The sequence below is a fragment of the Bombina bombina genome, chromosome 6 (assembly GCF_027579735.1).
Source record: "Bombina bombina isolate aBomBom1 chromosome 6, aBomBom1.pri, whole genome shotgun sequence".
In the NCBI taxonomy this organism is placed as follows: domain Eukaryota; kingdom Metazoa; phylum Chordata; class Amphibia; order Anura; family Bombinatoridae; genus Bombina; species Bombina bombina.
This window is the reverse complement of record NC_069504.1, coordinates 1,063,950,053-1,063,976,833: the sequence shown is the minus strand read 5'-3', so window position 1 is coordinate 1,063,976,833 and position 26,781 is coordinate 1,063,950,053. Positions and strand designations below refer to the sequence as shown.

The following is a 26,781-nucleotide window of genomic DNA, read 5'->3' as shown; positions in this document are numbered from 1 at the left end:
CCGGCAGCGGCGGTTGCTGCGGTGGCTGGAGCCACTTCCTATTGGTGCCATTCTTTATCTGAATTGATAGAGAGGTCCCCTTGATGTGATCCAGAAAAGAATTAAGGCCTTGAGGGTAGCTAATTCTTTTGTTTGTGATGCAAATATGCAGATTATTCGCCTGAATGCCAAGACATCAGGGTTTTCTGTGCTAGCCCGTAGGGCACTCTGGCTTAAGTCTTGGTCTGCGGACATGACTTCAAAGTCTAGACTTCTTTCGCTTCCATTTAAGGGGAAGATTCTTTTTGGTCCAGGCCTGAACTCAATCATATCCATGGTCACTGGAGGAAAAGGTGCCTTTTTACCGCAGGATAAGAAGACCAAACCAAAAGGACAAGGTCCTAACTTTCTTTCCTTTCGTTCGGATAAATCCCAATGCCAGCAGCCCTCCGCGAAGCCTGAACAGTCCAAGGGAACTTGGAAACCGACTCAGTCTTTGAATAAATCTAAGCAGAACAAGAAGCCCGCCGAGTCAAAGTCGGCATGAAGGGGGGCCCCCGATCCGTCTCTGGATCGTGTAGGGAGCAGACTATCATCATTTTTGGAGGCTTCGCTCAGGGATACAGGATAGGTTTCAAAACTCATCCACCCAGAGGCAGATTCCTCTTGTAAAACCTGTCTTCAAGGCCAGAAATGTGAGAGGCCTTTGTAGGGTGCGTGAGGGATCTCTCCTCCCTGGAGAGAGGTCTGGGATACTACTCGAACCTTTTTGTGGTCCCAAAGAAGGAGGGGACTTTTCGCCCAATTCTGGACCTGAAATGCTTAAATAAGTTCCTGACGGTCCCATCATTCAAGATGGAGACAATAAGGTCCATTCTGCCCCTAGTGCAGGAAGGACAGTTAATGACTACAATATATTTGAAGGATGCTTACCTTCACGTTCCCATCCACAAGAAACACTTCAAGTTTCTAAGATTCGCGTTCCTAGACCAGCACTTCCAGTTTGTCGCACTTCCATTTGGTCTAGCTACTGCCCCAAGAGTCTTTACGAAGGTTCTGGAGGCTCTACTCGCAGTGGCGAGATCCAGAGGTATAGCAGTAGCGCCATACTTAGATGACATCCTGGTTCAGCCACCATTCTGTCGGCTGGCAGAGGACCATTCAAAGGATCTTCTTCGATCTCATGGATGGAAGATAAACTTAGAAAAGAATTCTCTTGTTTCTAGTACCAGGGTAGAATTCTTGGGTGTGATAATAGACTCCATATCCATGTGGATATTATTTACAGACCAGAGACGTTACAAAATAACTTCCAATTGTCTTGCCCTACAGACCTCCTTAAGGCCCTCTGTGGCCCGGTGTATGGAGGTAATTGGGCTCATGGTGTCCAGCATAGACATCATTCCATTTGCCAGATTCCATCTCAGACCTCTTCAACTGTGCATGCTGAGTCAGTGGAATGGTGACCACTCGGATCTGTCGCAACAGATTTCTCTGGACAACCGGTCAAGCAAATCGCTCTCTTGATGGCTCTGTCCAGATCACCTGTCCCAAGGGACATCCTTTTTGAGACCATCCTGGGAGATTGTGACTACGGATGCAAGTCTATCAGGATGTGGAGCTGTTTTGGGTGCCAGGAAGGCACAGGGCCTGTGAACTCTCTCCTCCTCATCAATAATTTAGAACTTCAAGCGATCTTCAATGCTCTGAAGGCTTGGCCTCTTCTGGGTTCGTACTAGTTTATCAGATTCCAATCGGACAACATAACCTCGGTGGCTTACATCAACCATCAGGGGGGAACGAGAAGCTCCCTAGCAATGAGGAAAGTATCTTGGATTCTAGAATGCGCGGAGGCCCACAGCTGCTCGCTGTCAGCGATCCACATTCCGGTAGATCTAAACACAGGCCTGTGTTTAGATCTACTGCTCCTCCTTGGAATTTAAATCTAGTTCTTAACGTTTTGCAGAGGGAACCATTTGAGCCTATGCATGTGGTTGACATTAAATACTGTCTTGGAAGGTTCTTTTTCTACTGGCTATTGCTTCGGTGCGCAGAGTTTCTGAGATGGCTGCCCTGCAATGTGAGCCTCCTTACCTAGTTTTTCATGCTGATAAGGCTGTTCTTCGTACTGGGTTAGCTTTTCTCTCTAAGGTTATTTCTGATCACAACATCAATCAGGAGATTGTGGTTCCTTTCTTGTGTCCTAATCCTTCCTCTTCAAAGGTACGGTTACTTCATAATTTGGAATGTGGTTAGGACTTTGAAGTTCTATCTTGAAGCTACAAAGGAATTTAGACAGACTTCTTCTTTGTTTGTTGTATATTCGGGGAAGAGTAGAGGTCAGAAGGCCTCTTCCACTTCCTTATCTTTTTGGTTGAGGAGTCTTATTCGCTTAGCATATGAGACAGCGGGACATAAGCCTCCTCAGAGGATTAAGGCTGATTCAACTAGAGCTGTGGCTTCCTCGTGGGCTTTAAGAACGAGGCCTCTATGGAGCAGATTTGTAGGGCAGCTACCTGGTCCTCCTTACATACTTTTTCAAAATTTTACAATTTTGTTGTGTTTGTTTCGGCTGGAGCAGCTTTTGGGAGAAAGGTTTTGCAGGCTATGGTGCCCTCAGAATAGGGTCCGCCTCTCTTTTTACCCTCCCGTTTTCATTCAGTGGCATCTAGAGCTTGGGTATATGTTCCCCACAATTAAGGAATGAAGCCTTGGACTCTTCTCATATTAAGATGGAAAACATAAATTATGCATATCAGATAATTTCCTTTTGTATGAGGAGAGTCCACAGTCCCCGCCCGTGTTGGGCGGACCAAAATTTTTGTTTATTCTTCTGGCACCTTTTATACCCTGATATTTCTCCTACTGTTCCTTGTTCCCTTGGCAGAATGACTTCGATATTAGGGAAGTGGGGGAGGTATTTAAGCCTTTGGCTGTGGTGTCTTTGCCTCCTCTTGGTGGCCAGGTTCTGTATTTCCCACAAGTAAGGAGTGAAGCCGTGGACTCTGCTCATACAGAAGTAAAGGAAATTATCTGGTAAGCATAATTTTTGTTTTTTTAAATAAAGAATACCGGCAAATAAAGGGGTTATTTTTTTGGCACTATCATGCAAAGTTAGTTGATAGATTCTATTCTATGTGTTTTCCAGCACAAAGAAAACCCAGGTCAGCTCACCTCTAAAAACTGGAGTCTACCCCACAACCTGGGACACTAACGCACTGCCAGAGTTAGGATGTCAGGTATTGTTTACAGAGTCTTTATTTGGGAGATCTTCTGCCTAATTTGTTAATATAAATGTTTAGGAAAAGTTGAAAAATTCACGTAGAAAAATGGCTGCTCCTGAAACTGTAGCACTTATTTGTTGTCTGTTTTAAATGGACATTAACCTTAAATTGAATTCTAAATAAAATGTTAAATAACGCATGGGAAAAAAATTATGCCTAAAATATTGTGGTTTTTACACTGCACCTAGAGAGGCTAGAGTGTATCCCACAAGACCCAAAACCATGACCATTCAACATGCTACACATATTGCTTTATCTGCCCCCAATTGACCGTAGAAATGAAGACATGATAACAAAGACAAATTGTGCTAGCAAAGTTACAGTTTTAAACACTTTTATAATATTAATTTTGTATCCAGATCTTTTGTAATGCAGTGGTTAATCACAGATGTAGGGCTCCATTTATTAAGCAGCGAAGGCTGCTTCGGAGCCACATTGTTTCAGGCTCGGGAAGTTAATTTAAGAAGCAGTGGTCATAAGACCGCTGCTCCTTAACTTGTCCGCCACCTTTTTGGTGGGGGATTTAAATCATCCTGATCTGATCTCCCACAAGGGATTAGCCCTAGCAAGAGCCATGTCAGAGAGTAATGAGAGGAGAAATCCCACCTTAGCTCTGTCAGAGGGAAACGCCTAAGGTAACATCTCAAAGTAAATGCCCACCTGGTTAAAAAAAACAAAAAACCTCTTCATTGGTTAGGATCGCCTCCATATCGCTGAGGAAGAGGTGCAGAACCAGACATGCTCCTGGTAAGACTAGGTGCAGCAGCGGTAGCAGTAACAGGAGCGGCCATAGCTTGTGGGGCACTCTGATCTACATTTGCAGTGCAAGTCAGAAGGGTTTGCAGGGCTAGTGCAATTAGATACATGCGGTTATCCAGTTCATACACCCTGAAAATAATGGTGGGTAAAGGTGGGTTATTAGCACCGTCAGGATTCATGGCCCTTGCTTAATGTCAGGGATCAGGAAACAGAAGGGATGTCAAATAAGCCAGGTCATACACAGAATCAGGAACACAGGAACTCACAGAGAAGTCAGAGACAATGCAAACGCAAAGGCAGACTGAACTGAGGCACATTAAATAGTAAGCGATTACATCATAATTCTGGGACTGCAACCTGTCTCTCAGTTTGGCCATAAGAGGGAGCCTGGGTGTAGTGAGCAGCTTTACACACTCTGCAGCAGGCGAAGAGAGAGACAGGTGAGTCAAAATGGCAGCTAAGATAAAAAGCAGCAAATAAAAAAATAAATCAGGGTGAAACCCTGACAGTAAATTAAGACATGTAAAAAACATATTTATGCAATATTCATATTTAATAAAGTTTTTAACTATGTATTTACTGTAAATAGATCACCTCACAATGTTCTGTACATAGAGAAATATGTTCTATGTATTTATAAATAGATAATATATATATCTGTATATATGTATACCTATATATAATCATATATATATATATATAACTATATATATATATATATATATATATATTGATATATATATATATATATATAGGTATAAATATATATTTTTTAAAGAAAAAAATCAGAAATATGTAGAAATATTTATTTATTAATAAATAGAACATATTCCGTTATGTAAAGAACATTGGAATATGAAATATTCATATTTTCATGTCGGGTTAGCTCTAGTGAAAATATGTTATGGTGTTTGCACGAGAGTGGAATGCACGCAATATTCTAATTTAGGATTGTTGCGCTAGTCGGGTTACCGTTAGAGTGAAAACAGTTTATGTTCAGCTTGTAATACCAGCTCAACCTGACTAGTGCAAAAATCTTAATTCTAGCGGAGTTATCGTTCTAGCGGAAGCGCAAAATACCGCTCTACTTGTAATCTAGCCCTTAATTTGTGAGTACTCATAATGTTCTGTCATGTATATGAAGCATTTAAATATGTTGATATTTTTATTGCCTTAATAAATATTGCATAAAATCTTTTTGTGCACTTCCTATAGCCACTCATTGACTTTTAACAACTTCCTACTAATGCTCATTGACCATTACCACAAAGTTCTTATTAGCTGATGAGCAATAGAAGGAAGTGTCTATACGCCAATAACCATTAGTAGGACACAGTGTTCTCTCTAAGGCCAGATTTTGTAAATGGCTCAGCAGTGAAACAGTTCATTAGTGATCCACACCCTGCAGTTAGCAAACACTACAGAATGCAGACAGCAAGGTATGGTTACCTTATTAACTGTTTCACTCCTTGGCCACTTGCAAAATCTGCCCTAGAGGGAACACTGGTAGGAAGTGATTTTCAGCCAATGAGCCTCACCAACAAATACTGATCAGCCAATGCAAATTAGTAGGAAGTGTCTATCAGGCAATAAGCATTAACAGGGAAGTGACTTTCAGCCAATGAGCATTAGAATGAAGCACACAATTGATACAGTTTTATTAGTTTCTATTTATATTTAAATAGCTTTAAATGGACAGTCTAGTCAAAAATAAACTTTCAGATAGAGCATGCAATTTTAAACAACTTTCCAATTTACATTTATCATCAATTTTGCTTTGTTCTCTTGGTATTCTTAGTTGAAAGCTAAACCTAGGTAGGCTCATATGCTAATTTCTTAGCCCTTGAAAAACTTTTTGGGCCCCTAAGATATCCCACATTTGCATAAAAGCATATCACTAATTTTTAGATATGCACTGAATATTTATATATTTATATGTATGTGTGTGTATATATATATAAATATATATATATATATATATATATATATATATATATATATATACACTCACCCGTCACTTTATTAGATACACTTGTTCAATTGCTTGGTAATACAAATTGCTAGTAAGCCAATCACATGGCAGCAACTCAATGCATTAAGGCATCTAGACGTGATGAAGACGAATTGCTGAAGTTCAAACCAAGCATCAGAATGGGGAAGAAAGGCAATTTAAGTGACTTTAAACTGGCATGGTTGTTGGTGCCAGATGTGCTGGTCTAAGTATTTCAAAAACTGCTGATCTACTGGGATTTTCATGCACAACCATCTCTAGGATTTACAGAGAATGGTCCGAAAAAGAGAAAATATCCAGTGAGCGGCATTTGTATGGACGACAGTGCCTTGTTGATGTCAGAGGTCAGAGGAGAATGGGCAGACTTGTTCGAGATGATAGAAAGGCAACAGTAACTTAAATAACCACTCGTTACAACCAAGGTGTGCAGAATACCCTTTCTGAATGCACAACACGTCGAACCTTGAAGCAGATGGTTTACAGCAGCAGAACACCACACCGGGTGCCACTCCTGTCAGCTAAAAACAGGAAACTGAGGCTGCACTTCACACAGGCTCACCAAAATTCAACATAGAAGATTGGAAAAATGCCTGGTCTGATGAGTCTCAATTTCAGCTGTGACATTCAGATGGTAGGGTCAGAATTTGTCGTAAACAACATGAAAGCATGGATAAATTCTGCCTTGTTTCAATGGTTCAGGCTGGTGGTGGTGGTGTAATGGCATGGGGGAAATTTTCTTGGCACACTTTGGGCCCCTTAGTACAAATTGAGCATCGTTCAAACGCCACGACCTACCTGAGTATTGTTGCTGACTATGTATATCCCTTTATGACTACAGTGTACCCATCTTCTGAAGGCTATTTCCAGCAGGATATAAATGCACCATTTTACAAAGCTCAGATAATCTCAAACTGGTTTCTTGAACATTTGACCATGACAATGAGTTTACTGTACTCCAATGGCCTCCACAGTCACCAGATCTCAATCCAATAGGGCACTTTTGGGATGTGGTGGAACGGGAGATTTGCATCATGGATGTGCAGCCGACAAATCTGAAGCAACTGTTTGATGCTATCATGTCAATATGGACCAAAATGTCTGAGGAATGTTTCCAACACCTTGTTAAATCTATGCCACAAATAATTAGGGCAGTTCTGAAGGCAAAAGGGGGTCCAACCCGGTACTAACAAGGTGTACCTAATAAAGTGACTGATGAGTGTATATGTGTATGTATATACAGTATATATATATATATATATATATATATATATATATATATATATATATATATATATATACAGTCATGGCCAAAAATATTGGCACCCCTGCATTTCTGTCAGATAATGCACCACTTTGCCCAGAAAATTGTTGCAATTACAAATGTTTAGGCATTCTCATGTTTATTTCTTTTGTTTGTATTGGTATGAAACAAGAAAGTGGAGATAAAAAAGCATGGATAATCTCAAGTCCATGTCCAGAGATCATAATGTTCCTGGGTCCACTGTGCATAACATTGTCAAGAAGTTTACAGCCCATGGCACTGTAGCTAATCTCCCTGGACGTGGACGAAAGAGAAAAAATGATCAAAGATTGCAACAAAGGATTGTTCGAATGGTGGATAAAGAACCTCAATCAACTTCCAGACAAATTCAAGCTGACCTTCAGGCACAGGGTACAAATGTGTCAGCTTGCACTGTACGTCGCTATCGGAATGAAAAGGGACTCTATTTTAGGAGACCCAGAAGGGACCCCACTGTTGACACAGAAACATAAAAAAGCCAGATTGGAGTTTGCCAAAATGTACCTAAGAAAACCAAAATCTTTTTGGGAGAATGTGCTGTGGACAGACAAAACAAAATTACAGTTTTTTGGTAAAACCCATCATTCTACTGTTTTCAGTAAAAGAAATTAGGCTTTTAAAGAAAATAATACAGTCCCTATAGTCAAACATGGTGGAGGTTCACTGATGTTTTGGGGTTGCTTTGCTGCTTCAGGCACTGGATGTCTTGACTGTGTACATGGCGTTATGAAATCGGAAGACTACCAAAGAATTCTGTGGTGCAATGTAGGGCCCAGTGTCAAAACATTGGGTCTCTGTCAGAGAGTGAGACCTGGAGCAGTTGGCGAAAAAAGAGCGATTGATTTCAGTTATTTTTTCCAAGGTGTGTGCTACCACATAATAAATGTGCCAATAATTTTGTCCAGTCCGTTTTTGGAGTTCTGCGTGGAATGTGTCAGATTTGGCTTTTTTTTTTCTACACTTTTTTGTGTAACACCAATACAAACAAAAGAAATAAACACGAGAATGCCTAAACATTTGTAATTGCAACAATTTTCTGGGCAAAGTGGTGCATTATCTGACAGAAATGCAGGGGTGCCAATATTTTTGGCCATGACTGTATGTGTGTGTGTTTGTGTATGTATACATATATATTATAGCTATCCTATATTATAAAAGGCCAGGCAAGTTTGTCCGATTCAGTCATGTATGTATGTATGTATGTATGTATGTATTGGGTACTTGTAAAGCGCGGCTAATCACCCGCAAGGGTCTCAATGCGCTGCTCATTTTATCGACCTCGGAAGGATGAAAGGCTGAGTGGACCTCACCAGGGATCGAACCTGCAACCCTTAGGTTGCTACAGAGCTCAGCCACAGTGCCTTAGCATGCTGAGCTATCTGTCCAGCTCATGAGCAGTAGAGACTGCAGCGTGAGACAAACATGCCTGGCTGTAAGGAAGGATCAGCAGTGACCGCCGTGAGCATCAGACAACGTGAGGGGGGCGGGAGCAGACGGGCTGATGCACTGCAGAAAATGGCCCGTGTTATTGATTGAATGATAGTCTTGGCATGGCACGAAAAAAAACTAACACCTGAAGCGCGGAATGGCGATCGCCATAACGCAACCCCATTGATGTCTATGGGGGAAAAAAAGTTAAGTTTAAACCTAACATAAACCCCAAGTCTAAACACCCCTAATCTGCTGCCCCCGACATCGTCGACACCTACATAAAGTTATTAACCCCTAATCTGACGCTTCTGATATCGCTGACACAAAATAAACTTATTAACCCCTATTCCGATGATCCCCGACATCGCCGGCACTGTAATAAAGTTATTACCCCTATTCCCCCACACCACAACATCACCCACACTATAATAAAGTTATTAACCCCTATTCCACCTCTCCCCGACATCGCTGCCACTAAATAAAGTTATTAATCCCTAAACCTCTGGCCTCCCACGTCACTGCCACTAAATAAACCTATTAACCCCTAAACCGATAGCCCCGCACATCGCAAAAAACTAAATTAAACTATTAACCCCTAAACCTGACACCCCCTAACTTTATATTAAAATTACAATATCCCCATCTTAAATTAAATAAAAGCTTACCTGGGAAATTTAAACTAACAATTAACCTAACATTACTTTTATACTAAAATTAAAATAACTAAATAAATTCAATTACACATTAAAAAAAACTAACACTACTAAAAAAAATTAAATCTACAATTACAAAAAATAAAAAATACTAAATTACAAAAAATAACAAAAACAAAATTACGAAAAATAAATGAAATCATTCAAAATAAAAACAATTGCACCTAATCTAATAGCCCTATAAAAAAAAAAGCCCCACCAAAATAAAAAAAAAACTAATGGCGGCGGTCAGGTTTTTAGGCTGAAATGGCAATTTTTTCAGCGTTAAAACCCGAACGCAAAACTTGTAATCTAGGTGATTGTTTATAATTTTTTGTTTGCCTTTATTAAGCATAAAATGAATGTTTACAAAAACAAATTCTCTTTTTTGCATTAGCTGATTGATGTCTCTTCAACTTCCTCTGAATACACGGAGATCCACAAAATGTTCTCCAAGACCTTGTCCAATCAAGTAGTAAAGAATATCAAGCGCATACAGAACCCATCTCTTTGGCAAGTTTTCCAGTGGTAAGCGTGCTTCCTCAAGGAATCATATAGGTTACTTAAAGTGATGGTAAATCCAAGCGTTTAACAAACGCTAGGATTTACCATTACTAAAAATAAAGTTGAGTTTAAGGGGCCAAATTATCAAGCTCTGAACAGTTCGCTGGAAACAGAAGTTATGAAGCAGCGGTCTAAAGACCATTAGCCGGAAACAGAAGTTATGAAGCAGCGGTCTAAAGACCATTAGCCAGGAAAAGAAGTTATGAAGCAGCGGTCTAAAGACCATTAGCCGGAAACAGAAGTTATGAAGCAGCGGTCTAAAGACCATTAGCCGGAAACAGAAGTTATGAAGCAGCGGTCTAAAGACCATTAGCCAGGAAAAGAAGTTATGAAGCAGCGGTCTAAAGACCATTAGCCGGAAACAGAAGTTATGAAGCAGCGGTCTAAAGACCATTAGCCAGGAAAAGAAGTTATGAAGCAGCGGTCTAAAGACCATTAGCCGGAAACAGAAGTTATGAAGCAGCGGTCTAAAGACCATTAGCCGGAAACAGAAGTTATGAAGCAGCGGTCTAAAGACCATTAGCCGGAAACAGAAGTTATGAAGCAGCGGTCTAAAGACCATTAGCCGGAAACAGAAGTTATGAAGCAGCGGTCTAAAGACCATTAGCCAGGAAAAGAAGTTATGAAGCAGCGGTCTAAAGACCATTAGCCGGAAACAGAAGTTATGAAGCAGCGGTCTAAAGACCATTAGCCGGAAACAGAAGTTATGAAGCAGCGGTCTAAAGACCATTAGCCGGAAACAGAAGTTATGAAGCAGCGGTCTAAAGACCATTAGCCGGAAACAGAAGTTATGAAGCAGCGGTCTAAAGACCATTAGCCGGAAACAGAAGTTATGAAGCAGCGGTCTAAAGACCATTAGCCGGAAACAGAAGTTATGAAGCAGCGGTCTAAAGACTAGAAGCTCTATAACTTGTCCGCCTGCTCTGAGGCCGCGGACAGAAATCAACCTGATCGAATTCGATCGGGTCGCTTGACACCCCCTGCTAGCAGCCTATTGATAAATGCCGACAGCCTATGCTGTCAGCATTTATCGACGTGCAGCAGACATGATACGCTTCTTCGTATAGCGTCCCAGGCCTCCCATGGCACAGTGCTCTCCTTCAGTGAGGTGACGATTGCACCTCTAAACCAATAGCTGTGTGTGTCAGCTGACAGGGTTCTCTAAGCTAGCACGGCTATTAGTTTAGAAGTGCAATGTGCTGTGGGCCGGAGCCGCTGAGTTTACCAAGCTGCTTCGGCACAGTCAGGGTGAGTTTAGCACCCTTTTTGAAATAACTGATGACTTAAACTCCACTTGATTTTTAGAGATGATAAATCCTAGGTTTTGTTAAACGCTTGTATTTACCATCACTTTAAGCCTAATAGTTTTCTTTTTCATCAGGGCATACTCAGTACAATTGGAGATACAGTAGATAAGAAGCAGTTTTCTGTCTGATATAATAATAATTCTAGTAATTAGTTAAATGTTTGCTTCATTCGTTAATGGAATTAAAAGTGGAATTTGAAATGCAGTGAAGAATTTTTGCTATAATGTATGTAACTACTGAGTGTCAGATGCTCATCTACACAGCCTCTTGCAATATATTTGTGAGTTGTGTGCACAAAAATATTTCAAATTAAACATATTGCAGCAATGCTATTCATTTCAAATTCCATTTTTAAGGCCCTAATTCTAGTTAACATAATTCGTACAAATTTCAGTTGTTTCCAAAGTAAGTCATATCTAAATGGATGTATATTTGTTGTAAATTTGATGTTTCCTCCTAAAATAAAATCAACAACCTTAAAACACTATGACCTAGATTACAAGTTGTGCGGTATGGCTACTTAAAAATTGGCCTTTGCGTGCGGAATGGTCAGCTCACTCATATTACAAGTCGCGGCGGTACGGCTATACCGCTAGCGTTTTAGCCTATACCGCAATGATCCATTCCGCACTCAAAAAATGGCTTTTAAGTGTGTAATATTCAGCTCACCTGTATTATAGGTTGTGCGGTCAGGCCATTCCACTAGCGTTACAAGGCAAAGAGAGACAAGTCTCACACTATCTATAGGGGGCGCACAAAATCAAAGTGAGCAAATCGAAAAAATAACAGATAATGGATTATTAACAATATATAATCTAAATAGATAATGGACTCTCACAAAGTGAAAAAGGAGTTGATATTAACTCTGCTACAACGTATGTGTAGATATATAACCAGATTGGTTGACAAATGAGTCCCAAAAGTCCACAGTTCTGATGTCCTTGGGACTGATATATATTGAGGTGATGCTTCCAATAGTTGGAATATGCACGGGCTGCACTCTCCCTTCTCCATCCCCGGGTGATAACTCTAAACAAGATCAAAACAAAGAGAGGCGCCAAATGTGCGTATCAGGAGGATCAAAACGTGAGAAAATGAGCACAGGGTACTCACATTTATGAGGAGCACAATGTGCTTGTGGGCACAGGCTGGTTATCGCAGGTAGCCAGCTAGCTGATTCCTGGTGCTGGAACAGGATCGCAGGTAACAAAATGTGGAGACAGTCCGCCTCATATGGTAGCAGGGTGCTCAAAGTAAAAGTTTGGATCGTGGTATCTTGTAAAAGTATTTATTGTATAAAACAACAATCAAATAAAACCATACCAACGAACCTTTAAAATAGAGCAGTTTAAAACAGTGTAGTATTGTAATGCGTTTCTCTGCGCTATTGCCGTTTCATCAGGCATATTATACCTTTCCATCTAAAAGGCAGAAGAGTCCACGGCTTCATTCATTACATTTGGGAAATAAGAACCTGGCCACCAGGAGGAGGCAGAGACACCCCAGCCAAAGGCTTAAATACCTCCCCCTCTCCCCTCATCCCCCAGTCATTCTTTGCCTTTCGTCACAGGAGGATGGCAGAGAAGTGCCAAAGATTCTGAGTAGTCTCTTATGGAGGGTAGTATTCTTCACAATGGGACTGGAGTTTTAAGTAGTCCTGTCAGCCTCTCAGTGAGAGCCTGGATGAAAGTTAGAGTCCGGAGATGCAGGGAGAGTCTTTCTGCTAAACCATCCAGACTCATATTAACAGCTCCACAAGCAATCAGCGTTGACAAGTTTCACTGCCTGCTTTCTGCACTCAAGTTCATGTCAGGAGCGATGCTTCTACCTGTCACACTTGAAGGGCCGTGTTCCTGTTCCACAGTGACAGCATTAATTCTTGTAAGATCTTTTCTTTTTTTATACATAATGATAACACAGAAGACAGGGTCACAGTGTGGCGCCTTTTATCTTAAGGAATCAAGGGTTAATATTCCTAGTGAGGGGATTATTGAACAGGGGGGGGGGGTTATACATAATATTGTTTATTGTGTTATTGCGGTGTTATGTGCGAGATGTGGCTCTGGCAATGGTGGAACTTCAGGTTGACTTTCGGGAGTATTTGCTCGGCCGATTTTGGAGCATTTTCTCCTTAGTGCAAGGGCAGTCCTGTGAGGCATCCCAGGTGACCGGGTGTGAGTTTTCACTTCCTCTGTTGATCAGCGGCATAGGAGACGAAGCGGTTTCTGTAGTCCGGGTCATAGGAGGTGGTGAGTGCCCCGGCCATTGGAGGTTTAAAGGTGCCTGTTTTTTAAGCTAGTCTAGTCCATAATAAAAGCGCAAGCTATGGAGGACTCTGACGTTTTAGAGGGTACTCTCTCTTTAACAAAGTCTCATTCCTGTGTTTATTGTGAGGAGGTTCTTGTAGATCAGCCTGCTCAACTATGTTCCACATGCCTTGATAAAGCTGCGACATCTAAAACTAAGGGGATGTCTAGTACTACTGAGCCGTCCACCTCTGAGAGCTCCCCGTACCATGAGGTGCATTCCCTGCTTTCATCTCTGAGTGCACATGCAGTGCCCCAGAGTCCAACCATTACTCCTACTGGAGAGATTCGTTGGCTGTCAGATTTTGCGGATCAACCGCAAAAGGCGGTATCGAAAGTGATACATGCCTTACCACATTCTGCTAAGCGCAAGCGTAGGGCATATCATGGTGGCCCGGCCCAGGGGTTGTCTACGCCTATGGAAATATACGATGATGAGGCCCACTCCAACTCTTCGGAGGAGGCTCCTTCTGGGTCGGAGACCGTGTCATCTCATCCTCTGGCTGGAGCTGCGACATATTGGTGTGAATCCCTGTGTGATATGGTCGAGAGGGAGACTTCCATCGATGAGATACAGGATAAGATTAAGGTGTTGAAGGTCGCCAATTCTTTCATTTGTGATACCAATATGCAAATTATTCGCCTGAACGCAAACATTTCAGGATTCTCCGTTTTAGCTCGCAGGTCTCTGTGGCTAAAGTCTTGGTCTGCGGACATGACCTCTAAGTCAAGACTGTTGTCCCTGCCTTTTCAAGGAAAGATTCTGTTCAGTCCAAGTTTGGATTCGATCATATCCACAGTTACGGGAGGCAAGGAAGCTTTCCTACCGCAGGATAAGAAGGCTAAGCCAAAAGGGTCTACTTTTCATCCCTTCCGTGCAGACAAGGCCCAGTGCCAGCAGCCTGCCACCAAAGTGGATCAGTCCAAGGGAACTTGGAAGCCTGCTCAGTAATGGAACAAGTCCAAGCAGAACAAGAAGCCCGCCAAGACAAAATCGGCATGAAGGGGCGGCCCCCAACCGGTCCCCGGACCAAGTAGGGGGCAGATTGTCTCTCTTCTCCGAAGTCTGTTTGCAGGACATTCAGGACCCTTGGGTTCTGGAGGTTGTCGTACAGGGTTATAGGATAGGATTCAGGTCCCATCTGCCCAGGGGCAGATTTCTCCTGTCAATCCTGTCTTTAAGACCGGAAAAGAGAGCGACCTTTCTAGAATGTGTGAGGGATCTCTCCTCTCTAGGTGTTATTGTACCAGTACCCCAAGCAGAGAGGGGTATAGGGTACTTGTTACGGTTACCCTTAGTCTCGCTGAGAGATGGACCGCTTAGTAGCCTGGATTCCTATTGCTGAAGAGGGGAGAAACTGCTTTCCATAGTATTCTATATGAGTCTCGCAAATGTAGAATAATCCCCCTTAGCTGTAGTACAGCTAGGATACCCTTCTGCCCACAAAAACGAGTCAACGCTGCGATTGAGGGACAACCAAGAACTGAGGACTGGGATGCCCAGCCTGCTTTTTATTTAGGTTACATGCACACAGGGCACTCCCAGGGGGGGAAGCATAAAATCCCCCATCACACATTTAGACAAAGCCCTTGGACAGGCCACCGCAGATAACAAGTACACACAAGAAAACAATTGAGTCCTTCTTATCACCTAGCAGTGAATGCTTATCACAAACTTAATTACAGTACACAATATGCTAGGAAACCTGCCTCAGAAAATAGTTTTCTCAAAACTGAACAGAGTTAACCCTTTATGAAATGATACTTGTTACAGTTTTCTTGGAGCCCTTCTTAGGCGCTGGCTTGGCTGGTTCAGGCATTGCTGCTGGGAAATAAGTTTCTTCACAACAAAATAACTAATGCTTCTGTAACAGTGCTCCCTTTCTGTGGAACACTCTGGCAGACACGGTCTGACCCCTTTTCGGGGCAGACTAAGGCTGTCCAGACCGCTGGTTATGCGGGGCTGAGGTCGGTTTGTCTGGACAACCCGTCGGCGTTGCCATTCTGTTTCCCAGGTCTGTAAGTAATGGTGAAATTGAAGGGTTGCAACGATAAACTCCAACGTAATAGCCTGCCATTATCTCCAGAGACCCGGTTCAGCCACACCAACGGGTTATGGTCGGTGACCAGAGTGAACTCCTGCCCATATAAATAGGGAGTCAATTTCTTTAATGCCCACACCAAAGCCAAACACTCCTTTTCGACCGCTGCATAGCTGACTTCGCGGGGCAGGAGCTTCCGGCTGATGTAGGCAACTGGATGCTCCCCTCCATCTTCGCCTACTTGGCTGAGGACGGCTCCCAGCCCGAACATGGAAGCATCTGTGTCTCCCGCACTGGTGAGAGTTCTCGCTCCGTCCGGGCTTGGGCCCGTGTAGTCACTGGGTCCGCCTCGTTGTTGCATACTGGAGCATAGGCAGAAGTCATGGGGCCCAAATCATTGCCCAGTAGTACTTCGGCAGGTAAATTATCCATTATGCCCACGTTCACAGCCCCCTTTCCCGCTCCCCAATCAAGATGCACTTTAGCTGTTGGAATTTTGTACACATCCCCCCCGCCACTCTAACGGCCACAGTCTGTCCAGATCGCTTGTGCTCCGGCACCAAATGACTCTGTACCAGCGTGATAGTAGCCCCTGTGTCTCTCAATCCCTCGGTAGATCGCCCCTCGAGCCATACCTTCTGCCGATGGTGCTGGCGGTTATCTGAGGCAGCATATACAGGGTCCGCCTCGTGAAGCGGCCCCAAATATTCCTCCATAGGGGCCTCTTGGTTAACACAGAGGGTCCGGGCCGGACGATATGCCCCAGAGGGGTAATTGTAATTCCTGGGTGTCTGGTGCGTATTAAGGGGGCAGCTAGCCATGAAATGCCCTGGTTGCTTGCATCGGTGGCAAGTCGGTCTGGGACGCTCAGAGCTGTTATTGGGTGGTCCTGAGTGTCGGGCGGGCCCTGCGGGCACCGGGGCTCGGAATTCAGCACGAGGGGGTGCACGGTAAACCTCTCTGGGTTCGTGAAGACGGGAGTCATAATGTTCATCGGCCAATTTGGCTGCTTCTTCTAAGGTAGAAGGTCGCCTGTCTCGCAGCCATTCCTTCCCTTGCTGTTCCATGCCATTATAAAAATGTTCTAAGAGAAACAATTGTAAAATTTCCTCACCAGTCACCGCTTTACTTCCGCTCATCCAGTGATTTGCCGCTCTCCGCATTCGGTGCGCCCATTCCATATGGGTATCGTTAGGCTTCTTTTTCGTGCCCCGAAACTGTCGGCGATACGCGTCCGGAGTTACTGCGTACCGTCGCAACAGTGTCTCCTTAACTAGCTCATACTGTGTCACTTCCTCAGCACCCAGAGTACGAAAGGCTTCCAGGGCTCGCCCGGATAGTTTCCCAGACAATATCGTGGGCCACTCCCTGTTGGGAATCTGGTGCAGGGCACATTGCCTTTCAAAGTCCGCCAAATATTCATCAATCCCTGTCTCGCTCTCTAGGAAGGGTCGAAATGCCGCATAGGGTATCTTGGGCCTCCCAGCATTTTCGACAGGGATGATTACCTGCGGGGCTTCAGCATTGCGGTGTGCGTTCGCTAGGTTGAGTTCGTGGGCTCGAGTCTCTCGTATATCCTTGTCCGCTTCCGCCATCAACTGCTGTACCAATTCCATGGAGGGGTTCGGCCCGTACAGTGAGAGCCTCTCCCGAACAATCCTGGTTTTTTCGTCACTAATCGTGGTCGGTGTTTCCGCCATTGTGAAGCTCTGATCCAGTTCGGTCAATTCTGCGATCAGCTCTCTCCTCGGCCGGTTGCTGGCGTACCCCCCTCTGCTTTCAAGTAAATCCTTTAGGGTTGTACGCTTCAATTTTTCGTAAGCGCTCTCCATCCGTTCTGTACCTCTCCTAGGAAATCCAGGAAAAATCCCACCGCTGCCGCCAAATGTTACGGTTACCCTTAGTCTCGCTGAGAGATGGACCGCTTAGTAGCCTGGATTCCTATTGCTGAAGAGGGGAGAAACTGCTTTCCATAGTATTCTATATGAGTCTCGCAAATGTAGAATAATCCCCCTTAGCTGTAGTACAGCTAGGATACCCTTCTGCCCACAAAAACGAGTCAACGCTGCGATTGAGGGACAACCAAGAACTGAGGACTGGGATGCCCAGCCTGCTTTTTATTTAGGTTACATGCACACAGGGCACTCCCAGGGGGGGAAGCATAAAATCCCCCATCACACATTTAGACAAAGCCCTTGGACAGGCCACCGCAGATAACAAGTACACACAAGAAAACAATTGAGTCCTTCTTATCACCTAGCAGTGAATGCTTATCACAAACTTAATTACAGTACACAATATGCTAGGAAACCTGCCTCAGAAAATAGTTTTCTCAAAACTGAACAGAGTTAACCCTTTATGAAATGATACTTGTTACAGTTTTCTTGGAGCCCTTCTTAGGCGCTGGCTTGGCTGGTTCAGGCATTGCTGCTGGGAAATAAGTTTCTTCACAACAAAATAACTAATGCTTCTGTAACAGTACTATTCAAATCTTTCTGTTGTTCCAAAGAAGGAGGGCACGTTCTGCCTGATTCTGGACCTAAAGTGCTTAAACAAGTTTCTGGCTGTTCTATCATTCAAAATGGAAATGATCAGATCTATTCTGCCACAGTTCAAAAGGGGCAGTTCATGACGACAATAGACTTGGAGGCTTACCTTCATGTTCCAATTCACAGGGACCACTTCAAGTTCCTAAGATTTGCGTTTCTGGACCAACACTTCCAGTTTGTAGCCCTCCCCTTCGGCTTGGCGACGGCCCTGAGAGTATTTACGAAGGTTCTGGGGGCGCTTCTTGCAGTGGCCAGATCCAGGGGCATTGCTGTGGCGTCCTATTTGGACGACATCCTAGTCCAGGCACCGTCGTTCAGCCTCACAGAGGATCATTTGAGGGCTCTATTTTTATTGCTCCAATCTCACGGTTGGACGATCAACTCAAGAAAGAGTTCCCTGGTTCCCAGCAACAGGGTGGAGTTCCTGGGCTCGATAACAGACTCTATGTCCATGAAAATATTTCTCACAGATCAACGACGCAGGAAGATTGCGTCCACCTGTCTGGCCCTTCAGTTTTACTCAAGCCCTTCGGTGGCTCAGTGTATGGAGATGATCGGGCTCATGGTTTTCAGCATCCCTTTCGCCAGGTTCCATCTCAGACCTCTTTAATTGTGCATGTTGCAACAGTGGAACGGCGATCATTCAGATCTATCACAGTGGATATCCATGGATGCTCGGACCAGGGACTCCCTATCTTGGTGGATCCATCCGGAGTATCTGTCCCTGGGGACATCCTTCCTGAGACCGTCCTGTCCTTGTAACCACGGACGCGAGTCTGGCAGGATAGGGAGCTGTTTGGGGTGCCAGATTGGCATAAGGAAAGTGGACTGGAGGAATCTCTCCTTCCGATCAATATTCTGGAACTTCGAGCAATCTACAATGCTCTGAGAGAGTGGCCTCCTCTGGGGTCATTCAGCTTCATCAGATTTCAGACCAACAACATTACCTGAGTGGCTTACATCAACCACTAGGGGGGAACGAGGAGCTCCCTAGCAATGAGGAAGGTGTCTCGGATTTTGGAGTGGGCGGAGTCCCACAGCTGCTCGCTCTCAGCAATCCACATTCCAGGTGTGGACAACTGGGAAGCAGACTTTCTCAGCAGGCAATCTCATGGCATCCAGACTCAATTGCAAGCTACCCCAATACGGGTCGAGGTCGAGGGATCCCCAGGCAGAGCTGATAGGTGCCTTGGGGATTCAGCCTAGCTTACATTTTTCCACTGTTACAACTTCTACCTCATGTAGTGGCACGCATCAAGAAGTAGCGACCTTCGGCCATCCTGATTGGCGGGGATGTCATCCTCTCCGCCATGGAGGTAACCCTGTTGTAGGGATCTGCTGGAACAGGGTCCCTTTCAACATCAAAATCTTGTTTCTCTGAGGCTGACTGCGTGGATATTGAACGCTTAGTCTTAGCCAAGAGAGGTTTTTCTGAAAGTGTGATTGACACTCTAGTTCAGGCAAAAAAGCCAGTCACTTGTCGCATCTACCATAAGGTGTGGAGGACTTACTTGTCCTGGTGTGAGAGACACGGATATCCTTGGCACAAGGTGAAGGTATCCAGGATTCTGTCTTTTCTCCAAGAAGGTTTGGATAAGTGTCTTGCCGCCAGTTCCTTAAGGGGACAGATTTAGGCTTTATCAGTCTTGTTGCACAGGAGACTCGCTGACCTTCCTGACATTCAATCTTTTGTTCAGGCTCTGTCTAGAATCAGACCTGTCTTTAGGCAGTCTGATCCCCCATGGAGCTTAAACTTGGTCCTTAAGGTATTGCAGAGGGATCCGTTTGAGCCTATGCATTCTATTGACATTAAGATTCTGTCCTGGAAGGTTCTCTTTCTGTTGGCCATTGCATCGGCTTGCAGATAAGGCTGTTCTTCGCACCGGTTTGGGGTTTCTTCCCAAGGTGGTGTCTAACCTTAACATCAATCAGGAAATAATTGTTCCTTCTTTGTGTCCTAACCATTCTTCTTCTAAAGAGAGGTTACTTTATAATCTGGATGTGGTTCAGGCCTTAAAGTTCTATCTACAGGCTATGAAGTATTTCAGATAGTCTACATCTCTTTTTGTGGTGTATTCGGGAAGCACAAGGGGCAGAGTGCATCTTCTACTTCTTTGTCCTTTTGGTTGAGGAGCTTGATTCGCTTGGCCTATGAGACAGCAATACATAAGCCTCCTCAGAGGATCACGGCTCATTCAACTAGAGCTGTGGCTTCATCTTGGGCCTTCAAGAATGAGGATGCAAATTTGTAAGGCAGCTACCTGGTCCTCCTTACACACTTTTACAAAGTTTTACAAATTTGACGTTTTTGCTTCATGCGGAAGCTGTTTTTGGGAGAAAGGTTTTAGAGGGTGTGGTGCCCTCTGTGATATACCTTTAAGCTATATCCCTCCAATCTGCTTCCTTTCCTTATTTAAGCTGCGTTTGTTCACCTGCTAATTGCCTGATAATGGAAGTGATACCTGAAAATTGCTCCAAGCTTTTAAGGTTTTATCTAAGATTTAATGCAGGTCACCTTTTTGTCTTCGAGTTACTTTGCTATTCGCAACTTTCTAAAACTCTAACCAAATATTCCTCCAAGTCTCAACTGTGCACAACGTAAGGTTTCCCTACCTCTGCAGCATTTGCTGTACTGCATTTGGAGACTCAAGAGCGGATCAGCTGGAAGTCGGATCTCTATACCGAAATCGGAAGTCAGTCACGCTCACACCCCCAGCTCAGATTAACTCTCAAGCCGCCCAGGTAACGCTCATTCCACCGGACCTGTGACGGAACTGCCATCCCACTAGCTAAGGTATTCGTGCTCCTTCGTTTTTGCCTTGTGAGTTTTGTATATCGCTACTTACCTCTGATACCTAAGTTTGACACTTATAACTGCCATCATATAAGTGTATGCTAAACATTCAAATCAATATCAAAACATAAACCTGCTAACTTTGTAAATACCTTTTATTGTGTGAGTGTGTGAAGCTGTGTCAACAATAGTAAACGAGCAGGATGAATGGGAACTTATTTATTCTTAGAGGATATATCCAGTTAAGGATTTGCACAGTACTCCTTTTAAACTGAATAACTTTTCTCAGCTGTTCTACTTAATTTTGCCACAGAAAACCAGAAAGTCACTGCTACATTTAGTGGTTACTCTCTGTGGAATTATAATATATTCCTTATCACTACCACTTACCTTATAAACCAGCTCACTGTATATGTACTCAGTCAGCATTACATTGCTATTGAGGCAAAATACAAAAGAGCAACAAAACATCTTTATCTGTAAATAACAGACATTACCAAAAACACACATAGGAACTTCAGGTGTGTTACACCCTCAGATTAGGGTCTGCATGTTTACCCTCCCGGTTTCATTCAGTGTCCTCTGAAGCTTTGGTATATGTTTCCCAAACGTAATGAATAAAGCTGTGGACTCTTCTCCCCTTTAGATGGAAAACATAAATTATCCTTACCTAATAATTTTATTTCCATCTGTGGGAGGAGAGTCCAAGGCTCCCGCCCGTAACTCCGGTGGGCAGACCTAAATTTAATTTTTCTTCTGGCACCATTTATACCCTGATATTTCTCCTACTGTTCCTTGTTCCCTCAGCAGAATGACTGGGGGATGAGGGGAGTGGGGAAGGTATTTAAGCCTTTGGCTGGGGTGTCTTTGCCTCCTCCTGGTGGCCAGGTTCTTATTTCCCAAAAGTAATGAATGAAGCCGTGGACTCTCCTCCCCACGATGGAAATAAAATTATCAGGTAAGCATAATTTATGTTTTTAAAAACACTGACTTAAATAGCCAGACGCTACCATATGTTAATAAGACCTCCCACCTTAGGGAATTAACAGTGGACCAATTGTTTACCATCATCAAGGTGTAATGCTCGTGGGATATTCCTCCATCAGACCAAACTTGGCCAGTAGTCTTCTTATCCCGGCCTCAAGTGGAATGATAGCAAATATCCCAGAGCAGAGAAAGTTTGTAAAATGAGGTAAGTGGTACTCACAGTAGGCAGGATAGTCCTTAGCGGGAACAGGAAGGAAATCTAACAGTAAAACAGTTCAGGGGTAAAGCAGCAGAATGGTCAGACAAGCAGAGTTCAGCAACAGTATAACAATCCAGCAGTTTAGGGGTTAAGCAGGCAGAGTAGTCAGACAGGCAGGGTTCAGAAATGTTATGGCAATCCAGTACTTTAGGGGTTAAGCAAGCAGAGTAATCAGACAGGCAGAGTTCAGTAACAGCATAACAATCCAGCAATAAAGAATATAGCACCCAGGGAAAGAGACGTACGGTGATGACGTCACCGCCGCACACACACAGGAGCCGACTTCCCCCTGGCAACGGCCAGAGCAGGAAGCGCTGCGTCCCTGGCAACAGCCGAAGTGGCGTCACATAGCCCCCCTCCGGGAACCAGAGTTGGCTTCAAAGGATGAGCAGTATGGAATCTGGAAAATAAAGATAGAGCATGCACATCACGGGCAGAAACCCAGGAACGATCTGCCACGGAGTAACCCTTCCAATGTACCAGATACTGTAGTTGTCTGCATCTGTATCTGGAGTCCAGGATATTAGCAACCTCATATTCAGGGTCACCATGGACCAAGAGCGGAGGAGGAGGAGTGGGAGCCGAGTATATCTATTCTTGATGTAGGGCTTGAGTAGTGAGATGTGGAAGACTGGGTGTATGTGCAGGGATCTGGGCAAAGCCACCTTGTAAGCAACAGGAGACAGTCTTTTCAGGACCTTGTAAGGACCAATAAACCTTGGCCCTAGTTTGTGACTGAGTTGACGTAGACGAATATGTCGAGTAGAGACCAAAACACGTTCACCTACTGAAAACGCATGAACAAAAGCTCTATGATGATCAACAAACTTCTTGTATCTGGAGACAGCTGAACGTAACTGAGAGCGAATACATTGCCAATAGGTGATAAGATTAGTAACGTGTCGGTCTGTAGCAGGAACCCCTGTGGACTGAGCAGAAAGAGGAAAGACACAAGGTTGGTAACCTGCTGCGGCTTGAAACGGAGAACAACGTAGAGAAGAGTGCCAATGTGTGTTCTTAGCCAGTTCAGCTAGGGGTAACAACTCAGATCAGTTGGTATGGAGAGAAATAACAAAGGTTCTGAGATAGGCTTCGAGATCTTTATTCCCTCTCTCAGTTAGCCCATTAGTCTGAGGATGGTAGCCAGAAGACAAGGCAACAGTGGTTCCGATCAACTTGCAAAAGGCTCTCCAAAAAGTAGATATGAATTGCGGACCTCTGTCATAAATAATATCCACGGGAATGCCATTCTTCGGCAGATGGTTTCTTTAAGGATACAAAATGAGCCAGTCTGGAAAACCATCCACCACAACCCAGATAACCGTATGATGGTCAGAAGGAGGGAGGTCCACAATGAAGTCGATTGTTATGTGTGTCCAAGGCTGTTTGGGAATGGACAATGGTTGGTGTAAGCCAGACGGTAAGGATTGGGGAGTATTATTGAAAGCACAAGTCGTGCAAGCTTTCACATAATCCTGAGTGTCAGACTTCATAGTAGGGCACCATACATGTTGGGAAAGAAGCTTAAAAGTTCTCATTGAACCAGGATGTCCTGATAGTTTGCTATCATGAGCCCAGGATAGCACAGGGGTGCGTAGGTTCAGAGGTACAAAGAAGATATTAGGAGCCGTGGGGGCTTCAGGAGGCTTCCTAGACTGGGCATGTTGCAGTCTTTGAAGAAGAGAGGTGTTAAGTTGAGCAACCACACAGGAGGGGTGTATGATGTGTTCAATAGGAGCTTCAGATGAATCAGGAGACTGAGGAAACTGACGGGAAAGGGCGTCAGCCTTTTTATTTTTGGTCCCAGGAAGATAAAAGTTAAAACGGAAAAAGAACAAGGCCCACCTGGCCTGTCGAAGATTGAGTCGATGAGCAGTCTCTAGGTACGTCAGATTCTTATGGTCAGTGAGGATTTGAATGGTATTGGCGGTACCCTCTAGCCAATGACGCCATTCAGTCAGGGCCATCTTAATGGCTAAGAGTTCACGATTACTCACATCGTAATTCCTTTCAGCAGGAGTAAATCCTTTAGAGAAAAAGGCTACACTGTGCAACTTGGAGGTTAAAGGATCACTTTGGGTTAAGACTGCTCCAGCTCCAATCTCGGAGGTGTCAACCTCTAAAGTGTTCTGTAGGTCAGGATCAGGATGGCAGAGTACAGGGGCAGAACAAAAGGACTTTTTTCAGATGAGAGAAGGCATTCATGGCTTCAGGAGGCCAATTTTTGCAGTCTTTGTTCCGTTTAGTCAACTCAGTGAGTGGTGTAACTATCTGGGAAAAGTTCATTATAAACTTGCGGCAATAATTGGGGAACCCCAAGAATCTCTGTAGTTCCTTTAATGAAGTTGGTTGAGACCATTCCACAACTGCTACAAGCTTAGAAGGATCCATGGCAAAACCCTCCTTCAAGATGACATAACCAAGGAACTGGATCTGGACTTGATCAAACTCACATTTCTCCAGTTTGGCTACCAGAGAATTGTCTCTGAGGCGGAGAAGTACCTGTCTCACATGCTCATGATGCTCCTCAAGGGTGGAAGAGAAAATAAGGATATCATCCAGATAGACGATGACAGTGCGATTGAGGAGGTCACGGAAGACATCGTTGACAAATGCTTGAAAAACTGCAGGGGCATTACACAGCCCAAAGGACATTACGAGGTATTCGTAATGCCCTGATCTCATGTTGAAGGCAGTCTTCCATTCATGCCCTGGGAAGATACGAATAAGATTGTACGCCCCACGTAGGTCCAGCTTAGTGAAGTAGCAAGCATTCTTAAGAGAATCATAAAGTTCAGTGATCAAGGTAATTGGATAGCGATTCTTGATAGTGATATTGTTTAGGGCTCTGTAGTCAATACAGGGTCTGAGCCCACCATCCTTCTTACTGACGAAAAAGAAGCCAGCAATGGCAGGAGAAGAGGAAGGGCGAATTAAACCTTTAGCTAGGTTTTCTTGAATATAGTCCTCCATAGACCTGGTTTCAGCTTTGGAGAGCAGATAAGTCCTCCCTTTAGGAAGCGGGGCTCCAGTAAAGAGGTCAATTTTGCAGTCATAAGGACTGCATGCTTTTCAAACACATCTGTGAAATTCCGCATATACTGAGGAAAGGCTGGAAGGGGTCTGTAGACTGGCTATGGGGATGTGGTGTAGAGGAGTAACCTTAGCAAGGCAGGAGTGAAAGCAGGAAGTACCTGCCCAATTGAACTGTGGATTGGGTATACAAAGCCAAGGAAGACCAAGGATGACAGGTTGTGCAGGAGAATGGATGACCTCGAACTGCAACTGTTCAGTATAAAAGACTCCCACAGTCAGGGTTAGGGGTGCAGATTCGAAATGAATAAAACCTGATCCAAGGAGAGTGCCATCCATAGTAGTTAACTTGATACATTGTTTTTCTGCGGGAGAGGTAAGCCTTCCTGAATCATAAAACGGTGATCAAGAAAATTACCAGCTGCCCCTGAATCGATAAAGGCTTGAGCATGGACAGAATTCTGAAGAAAGGTAATGGTAACAGGTACCAGGATTCGAGAAGAGTGAGGGGATTTAGTAGTGACCACGTTTAGAGGTACCCCAGGTTTATCCTCTAAGCATTGGCTTTTCCCAGCCGAATATCACAATTCTTAAGCTGGTGTGAGTTAGAACCACAATAGAAACACAGTCTCAATCTCCTTCTTCTCTGCCTTATGGATTCAGAGAGCTTAAAGGAAGAGAGATCCATGGGTTCCTCTTCAGAGGTAACTGGAGGTGCTGAAGGGCTAGAGGATAGCCTAGGGACTGGACAAGTAGGAGTACAAGAGGGAAGACTTCGGCAAGTTCTTTCTCTCTCAGATTGTCTCTCCTGAAAGCGGGAATTCAGACTGATACAAAGTGATATAAAGTCATCCAAGAAAGATGGAACATCATGGTAGGTAAGCTCGTCCTTGATACGCTCATGCAGGACCCTCCTAAAGGCTGCTTTGAGAGCACTGCCATCCCAACTGGTCTCAAGTGCTAAGGTGCAAAACTCAACGGCGTATTGTGCCACAGATCTGTTACTCTGGTGGAGATCCAAGAGGGAGTACTCTGCAGCAGCAGTGCAGCTGAAGTTGCCAAATACTGATGATAAAGCAGAAATGAAGGCATCGGCATCATTCAGGAGTTGAGCACTCTGTTCCAAAAAGGGAGAGACCCAGGCTAGGGCCTTGTCTGTCAATAAGGAAGTGATGAAAGTGACCTTTGCCTGATGAGACTGGAAGATGTGAGGATCATTGCGGAAGTGCAGTCTGCACTGGTTAAGGAAACCCCTACAGTCGGTAGTACCATCGTACTTGTCAGGCAAAGGTATCCAATGTATACTTCCCATACTGGGGGGAAGGTTGCAGCACTAGCAACAGGGGCCGGCTGAGAAGCAACAGGAGTAGCGTTCTTCTCGGCAGCCAGTGAGGAGAGCATAGAGGTTATAGCCTCTAGCTTAGAATCCATACTCTTTAAGTGTGTAGCATGGGTTCCCAGCACCTGTCCCTGAAGATAGACTG

General features: G+C 44.1%; 1 protein-coding gene across 2 annotated transcripts in view; it reads left to right on the top strand.

Moving 5' to 3' along the window:
• Positions 1–26,781, top strand: part of LOC128664168 (uncharacterized) — a 310,587-nt gene that overhangs the window by 260,845 nt on the left and 22,961 nt on the right. For both annotated transcript variants that reach the window (XM_053718929.1, XM_053718928.1), the window contains 2 exons: positions 3,128–3,218; positions 9,854–9,984. In XM_053718929.1, coding sequence (XP_053574904.1) covers positions 3,128–3,218; positions 9,854–9,984 — 222 coding nt within the window. The remainder of the gene's footprint in view (positions 1–3,127; positions 3,219–9,853; positions 9,985–26,781) is intronic.